This window comes from Populus nigra, chromosome 12 (genome assembly GCF_951802175.1).
Source record: "Populus nigra chromosome 12, ddPopNigr1.1, whole genome shotgun sequence".
Taxonomy (NCBI): Eukaryota; Viridiplantae; Streptophyta; class Magnoliopsida; order Malpighiales; family Salicaceae; genus Populus; species Populus nigra.
Window position 1 is genome coordinate 14149409 of NC_084863.1, and position 8703 is coordinate 14158111.

Here is an 8703-nt window from a genome sequence, read left to right on the forward strand (position 1 = left end):
ATGAAATTATTGCACCTCTTTGAGCACGCCATTTCTTGTGTACCTAATGTTTGACAAGACAAGGGTTATATATAGGAAAGAAATTATGCTGCAAAATGACAAAGTTTATTACGCATGAAAGGTGGGCCGGCTTGTCAACTGGGATTTGGTACAGGTAATGTTTTTTTGAATAACTTGCCGGCAAAATGGTCTTGCTGTACATTCTTTTCCGCCGAATGGTAATCCGAGAAGACTTTCTTTCACTAAAATGTGGATTCCGATGGGGCCGGCTGGTTATTTTTGTCAAGAGACTAATTCTAATTGGATATGATTAATTAGTATTCGATTTTGAGAGTGATTTTTAAAAGTATTTCTGATAAAATTTTTTAAAAAAATTTAATTAATATATTTGTAATATTTTCATATTATTTTAATATACTAATTTCAAAAATAATTATTTTTTTAAAAAAATATTATTTATATATTATTATGAAACAATCACAACCACACTCAAACACTCAAAGCATCTAAATTAATATTAGTGATAAGAATTTTTATTATTATTATTAATTTTTTATTTTACTTGTACAGGTAGAGTGTCACATCTACATAAACGTAAAACCATTGACTTTAAATTGTATATTGGGATAAAGTGCGTATAATAAGTTTTGAGTTGACTTGTTTTTATTCATCAGCTTGCACAATTGCTTCAAGGTACAAGAAAGATAGAAGTCAAGCTGCATTTGGATTCAAACACAAGGAATGCTAAAAAGAAAAATTCTTTTATTTCTTTAACAATAATATGAACAGATTGATGAGGGGACAATTCAGTTTTTTTAAAAAAAATTTAACTAAATCATCTTTAAAAACAAGAATTATCTAACAAGAGCCTAGGGTCTTATCCACTAACATTGAGAGTTTTTTTTTTTAATTTTCATCCTAATATTTTTAGTAATAATCAAATTAACTTAAGGAAATTTGATCTTTTAATAAATATAAAATAAAATTTAAAAATAAAAAGTTGTTGACACGTACAATGCAGACACTAACATGTGGAATGTCCCTACACGCTATTTGGATGACACGTGAGCAGGTAATTAGCTGTCAAACGATGACTTCTATAATGGTGTATGAATTATCTTGGTGGTATGTTCATTCCTAAATGATGCATGTGGCTTACATATTTCTGGTTTACACTAACAACCTTTTTTTTATCTTTTTATCTCCTCCTCGATTTACATGCATGGATCTATAAAATTTTTAAAAAAACCTTTCAATTTGTTTTTCCTTCAGATTTGGTCCCTCTTCTTTTGATTATTATTTGTTTTATTTAAAATAATTTATAACAAAGAAACTCTTCAATAGTTCTTTTTATCTGTTAGATTTGATTCTCATTCTTTTTATTACTATTTGTTTTGTTTTAAATTCTTTTGTTAATTGGATTTGTTTTTTAATTTCATCTCTTAACATTTGATTCATTTTATTTCTATATTAAATTTAATCATTATTTTTTTTATTGCTATTTGTTTTCTTTTAGATCTTTTTTTTTATTGAAACTTCATTTCTTCAATTTTATCTCTCAGCATTTTGTTAATTGAGAATTTGGTTTTATAATATTTCTTTTAGTTTTTCTTATGTGGGGTAATCCTAACTTCAAGACCTAGGTCACAGGTTTAAAAAGTTATTCTGAGTTGACTTGAATAATTTTTTAAGTTTATGATTTTTTTTTAATTTTCATCCTTTAATATTATGTTTGTTAGAGATTAGGCTTCATTAGTTTTTCTTTTTTTTTATATATAAAGTTATTTCAATCTTTATGCTGGATCACAGGTTAACTCATGTTGATTCATGCTAATTTTTTTGTTAAATTATCTTTTGCTATTGCCTTTTTTTATCATGTAAATAAATTAAATAAGTTTATATATTAGATCCAATCAAGTAAATGAACAACTCTTAAATTTTTCTTACTTTTTAAAAAACATTACCATCACTTAAACATCTTTTTTCTACATTACAAAATGTTTAGTCTAGCTCACAATATAGCATTAACCACTAATCAAGTGTAATAACTATAAAAAATGGTTTATGTACCAAATTTAACCTCTAAGGCACCACCATCTCCTAGCATGTCTGTGGTATTGGTATCTCTCTGCACTTGAAAATGCTATATAATTAAGACTAGGATCATGAGTCATTTGATGCTCAATATATAATTGTCAGCTCAAATCACTATATTATTAATTCAACTCAATTTAACTCAAATCAATTATTTTTATTAAAAACAATGTTATCTCAATTTAACTCAAAATAATTATTTTTTATATATATAAAAAACAATATTATTTTATTTTTTTAAAATTCTTTAGAGTTAACCCCAAATGAGTTAGATGGCAAATTAATTTGCTAAAGTCATCGAGTCACCGCTAAGCCAAAGCAGGTTCAACAAAATCTATATCCAAAATCAATGTCCAAAATAGTAAGTAAATAAATAAATAAAAACTCAGTAAGGTCACCAAGTCACCAGGTCGATCAACCAAGCCAAACCTACTTCAATAACCATGGCTCTCAAAACATTCCCATCCACGGGCACTAATTTAACCTGCTGCTCGGACTTGATACTTTGAACTAGTTGCATGACATCAACTCTTCATGAGAAATAGGTAGAGATCATAGTTTCTTGAGGCACATGGTCGAAGACTTTTCATTTTTTGATGGAATGGTCAGACTTGATAACAAAGTGATATCACCAAAAAAAATATTCCTGGTCCAGGACGGGACTCCATGTGACAAATGGCCTGGATAATTAGCATATCACTCAACAAAACTTAAGGCAGATTATTATTGTTAATGGTAGTCCAGATACTTCAATACGTAGCCGGCAGGAACAAAAGAGAATAAAAAAATACAAATACAAATTATGTTCATCAATCCAAGAGCGATATGATTCAGAGCCTTGTCATCAAGCCCATAAAGCGGCACCAAACTTCAAAACTCCATGCAATGACAAGCAAACAGACATCTCCAGCCTCCGCACAAGAGCAAGTACGTGCTAACAGCTAATAGAAGAACCGTCAATTATTAGCCTCAAGCCAGCCAGACAAATGGAGGCTAACCATCAAAATTCAAGATGTGATGACGATATATAATTCTTCATTCAAGAACAGACTGGCACAAAGAAATAAGATGCTTGATCGACAGCGTAATAAATTCAGCAATTTAAATTTAAATTCACGATTGGCTTCCATACCAATTCATTTACACACAGAGCAGAAATGTCAGCCATGCACAATCATGTATGTATTCATCCTGTTAGACAACAGGTCAATGCATTGTTTTATGAGACAGCTATGCACAAAAGTAAATGAACTAATAAAACCTATTTCTGCTACCTGAAGAGTTTATTTGTAGTTTTGAAAGGATCATAGCAATTACCTATACAACAGGTTAAAGACCTTTGTTAAGAGTAAAATCTACATCCTACAACTGAAACTAAAGTCAATTGAAAGGTTCGGCTACTCAAACTTGTGCCCAACTCTACTCTTCAGGTCTATAGAAATGCAGCAACTTCAGCGGCAACACCTTTTCCTAAAAAAAAAAAAAAAAGGAACATGGAGAAAAGGTTCAGTATTACAATTCCAATTCATCACAATAAAAGTTGCAAGCACAGAATAGAATACAATACCTGAACTGGTTCTCCAGATTGTGAAGGGAAATGAAAACCTGTTGAGCAATTCTCCAAGATCTCTGGATTTTTCATCCATCCTCTATGTCCCTCACTCACTTTGATCTTGTACTTGAACATCTGAAACAGGGAAGAATATCATGATATTATAATTGAGAGCACTTGAGAATTTCTCACTGCTTTAATTTCCCAAAGGATTTTCCAGTAAAAGAAAACCTTTTTTATTGAGGGAAAACCAATCACAACCTTAAAGTTAAAAGCCAGTTAATCTTTCCTTCAAATTCACTCTGTAAAGACTAAACAAACATTTGACAATAGAATTGTTTATTTAACTGGAGAGAAAATTCTGTAATTCACTATTACTGGCAAAGTGCAAGGAAAAAACATTAAAAAAAAAAAAAACAATGGCATGTACAAATGACAGAAACCATACTTCTGAAAGAGGGGTAAGTGGCTTCTCAAACTCATCTCCCTCAATGTTCACACCGGTGCCTTGGCAGTCTGGACAGAACACGGAAACAATTGGGTTTGGCAAAACATTCACTGTTCCATCCTTTCCTGTTGTATTTGATTTGGTTCCATTCTTTTTCCTAGATCTTCGCCCCCCTTTGGTACTGACTGTCTGATTTCGAACAATTTCAAACTCACAGTAGAGTATCCAGTGTATAAGGCAGGAAGTGTGAAACACATGAAATGCCTGCAAGAAAAAAATATTTTTTTCAAAAGATACTAAACTAATTCTTAATGTTTCACCTCAAACCAAATCAATAGAAACAAATTAGTATATGCCCCAACAAGTATCACAACGCATTTAGAGTACTAGATAAAACATGATCTTTGAGAAATGACAGGTGAGGAAGAGAATGTTACCCCATACACATTTCTGCTACTGCAAGCAAGTTTTCCAGTCTTCCTGTTCCAAAGCGTTGCTACATCTTTCTCAGGAAGCATCTTTTGCTGACAGATATCACACATTTTTTCTGCTGCTATGCGCTGTTGCTTTCTTACCTCTCGCCTTACTGTCTTGCTTGATATAAATCTGGTGTGCATAAGCTGATCATCATATCGATCCAGCGCCAGATTAGAAGAGGCACAAGTTGTCTTTGAAGATTCTTCCTCGCATAAACCATACTGATTAGTCAAAGATCTACTAACATCCTCTGGCTCAGAAACAGATCTCTTCCTTTTCCAATTACCCCTCTCATCATTTTCTGTCAGTGCTGGAGCACTAGAAGAGAGCAATAGCTTCACATCATCAAACAATCCACTCTTTCCCAATTCGTAATCATAAGCAAAAGTTACAACACCAAAGTCATGATCCAAAACCTTGACCTTATCCTCATCATTAGAACTCTTTTTCCCCAGCCATTCACACCATATTCTACTAATCTCATTTGAACCATCCTTCTTCTCATACATCCTGGCAGCAATCTGTCCAGAACCCACAAGCCTTGCTTTCAAATCAGAAACTTCTTCTTTAAGGCGCACACTCGGAATCACCAGATCAGAACCCTCATCACTACCACTTAAATTCTCATCAACAACCGTATCACAACCAGGTTTAAGATTTTCAACATATTTAACAATTGCAAGATTATCACTGTTCTCTTCGAACTTCAAGAACCTACTACTCTCTTTACCATCCTTGATTGCCAACTGTTCCTCATTCCCACTCGAAGCATCAAAGAAATGAATCCCATCACTAAAGGGCCACGGGTTCGGTTTCAAAAGAGTAGCTTTCGCAGCAGATAACCTCTCGGTATGAAGATTACCCCTCAAGTGATCAAGCAAAATGGTATCACTATAGCACGGGGAAAGACACAAAGTACAAAAGAATATGAACCGCTTGCCATCCTCGCGAAGCTCCAAATAAGGGTGTCCTCGTGCCCTCACTCTACTAAGCGTAGTTCTTGCTAACTGTTCCCTTAAACTACTTGCAGTTGTCTTCGGGAACCCAACTTCACGATTTCCAGCCATTGCCACAATTTTCCCGCCAAAAGTCAAAATTCAAATCAGCGAACTTCGAAAGGCCAAAATACCCTTACCAAGGCTTCAAATCTCACACACGGTTCTCGACGTACTTCCTCCAATTATTTGAAGCAGAAAACTCCGAAAAGCCCAAAGTACCCCTATCGAGACTCCAAATTTCCACGAGAACCTTCAGAGTTCTTGATATTTTTCATTCAGTCCCTTAACGCATAGAGAGGTATTACATGACCGAAATACCCCCAGAAAAACTTCAAATTTACGCAGAACCTTTTGAAACCCTAATTTTCAATGAATCTTGAGATTTTACCAAATCGACACTAGAATTAGCCAAATTCGCACAATAGCCCTAACAAATCTTCACTTAAAACCCTCAAATCACAGAAAAGACAAGAAAGAAAGAAAGAACTGGAAAAGAAAAACGAGCAAATAACGGCAGAAAACTATACCGTTTTAGTAACCACTAACTGTACATATTCGTTGTTGAGGGAGCGTGAAACGTATAGGAAAAGAAACCGTTTGAGACCGTCGAGTCCGTACAGCAATTGAAATCGAAACGGTGCGGGCCATTGAAAGAAGAAGATTTGCATGCGAGCGTGAATCCTCCATTGACAGCATCTTCATTTGCGAGATTTTGCAGTGATTTTAGAGAGAATTTTTGGTTTCACAGGCTGTTTGGATGGAGAGAAGATGAAGGAAAGTGAGGGAAAATGAGAGGAAAGAGGATACAAGGAGGTGTTTGATGGAGAGGAGAGAAGAGGTTCTTCTGGCGAGGAAGAAATTTTATTGGCTGATGGATGTGTAGCTTAGTTTTTAAGATAATTTATATTTTGATTGATTGAAGGGTTGTGTGTGGGGTCTGGTAGATTCGGATTTTGGGTTTTTGATGCCTAGATAACGTGGGGAGGGATGGATTGGGTGTTTACTGTATTAAAGGCATTTTTGGTAAATTACTGATATTAAAAATAAATTTTAAAAAATAAAAATAAAAATATTATTTCAATATATTTTTAAATAAAAAACACTTTAAAACACAACTTTAACTAAATTTCTACTGTTACCTAAGAAGTTGCCGACTGTCTGGCGAGATGTACTGTCTGCGTGGGAATATTTTGGAGTTAATTAAATTTAGTCCCTGTGGTTTAATAAAACTTATTAATTAGTTTTATAGTTTGAAAAAACACTATAAATTTAATCCCTGTATTCTTAATTCTTTTATAACTTAATTATTTTTTTGTCCTTTTCATGTTATTTTTAATTTATTTAGTTTTTTCTATTTTAATAAATGGAAAAGTAAAAAAAATAAAGACGATAGTATGAAAAGATTGATGAGAAAATAAATATTTATCATGCGATTGAAAGAAATGAATTCCTCTTTTGGACTAAAAAAACAAGATCTTCCTCCCTTCTTCTTGTTATGTATATGAGATTTTATTGAAAATTAATGAATTTAATTTTAATGATTGTAATTACAAATCAATTTGAGTATACTTTAATTATAAATTCATGATCGGGCTTAATTAACTCTTTAAGAGTCATCTAATATACTCTATTTTTTCTTAATCAAAACTTATTACAAATAATAAAACAAATTACTATATTAAACTGATTAATCCAAAAACTAAATCAGGTGGTTTTTTTATACTTTCTTTTCTTCTTCATTTAGCCTTTCTTTTTTAAAAAGTTAGTGACTATACTTTGCTTTCTTTTTTTCCTTTTACCTTTCTTTTCAAAAAGGTTATTGATTAAAGTAGCACTTCCTGAAAAGAGTCTCAAAGAATCAATTCAATTTAAAAATTTAAGTTGTTAGATGAGGTTTCAAGATATGATTTATATTATTTTTTTAACACACCCTCTTAAATGAATTTAAACATTTTAGACTTGAAACTTGCACAAACTCACGTTACCTTGTGCTTAATTTTTTATCAAACAAATAAAAATAATAAAATTTAAACTCATGATCGCTTGGTCATCAAAGATCTGATATCATGTTAAAAAATCATTTTAACTCACTATTAGATAAGGTTTTAAGATATAATTTATATTATTTTCTAATACACCCTCTTAAGTGAAAGCCCTTTGAACTTGAAACTTATACAAATCCACATTACCTTGTACTTATTTTTTTATCAAATAAAAGAGAATGATGTTCTAATATCATGTCAAAGAACCAATTCAACCTAAAAACTTAAGCTGTTATGTGAAATTTAAATTAATATATAATTTATATTATTCTCTAATAGAAAGAACATCTTTTATTCGAGTTTTACCACTTGTATTTCTCAATTCACATGTAAGTATCCAATCAATTAAGAATCTTGAGTTGATGGTAATTTGGAGATTGTATCTAATGTGCCCAAGTATATATATGTTAGGGATTACCATATTAGATTTCATGTTTTTTTGGTAATACAATGTGTGCTTTTATAAAAATATTTTTTAATTAAAAACATTTTAAAATAATTTTTTAAAATTTGTTTTTGTTAGTTTTAACAACATCAGCATATAAAAACTATAAAAAAAATCTAAAAAATTACTATTTTATATAAAAAAAAGTTTGAAAAAATATTAAAAAAAATCAGACTGAAAAAAAAAGGGAAAAAGAATAGCAAAAGTGTGACCTTAGATTGGCATACAATAGGATCCTATGCATGAAATTGACAGGTGGCCAAGTGCATAGACAGGTAGGCTAGGAGATAATTATACATAAAGCTTAACTTTTATTATGAACTCATAAATCTCAAACAATTTCCTTCTCTGCCATGAATCCTCAGCTTCATTCACACAGTAAAAAATCCAGGGATTTCCTCATTATAAGATCCAACATTAACCATGACATGAACCTCCAAGGCTACGTACATTCCCTTGTTGCCATCCTTCTACTTGGGCAGTTTTTAAACAAATTAATTACATAATATGTTATCTGATTGAAGACATAAAGCTGCTTTGATGCTCTTAAGTACAGAGAAAACTACGAACACTAAGATTTTGGGTAAATACAAGAACACAGACAAGGCAGCAGTAGAGTAAGGAATTGACATCAATAAATCCAAGAC

The 8703-nt window shown here is 31.9% G+C and overlaps 1 protein-coding gene across 1 annotated transcript; it reads right to left on the reverse strand.

Annotated features, from left to right (window-relative positions):
- Nucleotides 1–3172: 3172 nt before the first annotated feature.
- LOC133669701 (uncharacterized) lies at nucleotides 3173–6471 on the reverse strand. The gene is made up of 4 exons (XM_062089933.1): nucleotides 4532–6471; nucleotides 4095–4358; nucleotides 3662–3781; nucleotides 3173–3564 (listed from the first exon to the last, which is right to left on the reverse strand). The coding sequence occupies exons 1-4, from the start codon at nucleotides 5636–5638 to the stop codon at nucleotides 3514–3516; spliced, it is 1542 nt and encodes a 513-aa protein (XP_061945917.1). The 5' UTR covers nucleotides 5639–6471; the 3' UTR covers nucleotides 3173–3513.
- Nucleotides 6472–8703: the final 2232 nt, after the last annotated feature.

What these genes read in the sequence shown, in the direction of transcription:
- LOC133669701 (XM_062089933.1), bottom strand. Translation starts at nt 5,638, where the DNA reads ATGGCTGGAAATCGTGAAGTTGGGTTCCCGAAGACAACTGCAAGTAGT. An exon ending in CACTTACCCCTCTTTCAGAA is followed by an intron (nt 3,782 to 4,094) that starts GTATGGTTTCTG and finishes TCCCTGTTTCAG; the next exon opens with ATGTTCAAGTACAAGATCAA. An exon ending in AATCTGGAGAACCAGTTCAG is followed by an intron (nt 3,565 to 3,661) that starts GTATTGTATTCT and finishes TTTTTTTTTTAG; the next exon opens with GAAAAGGTGTTGCCGCTGAA.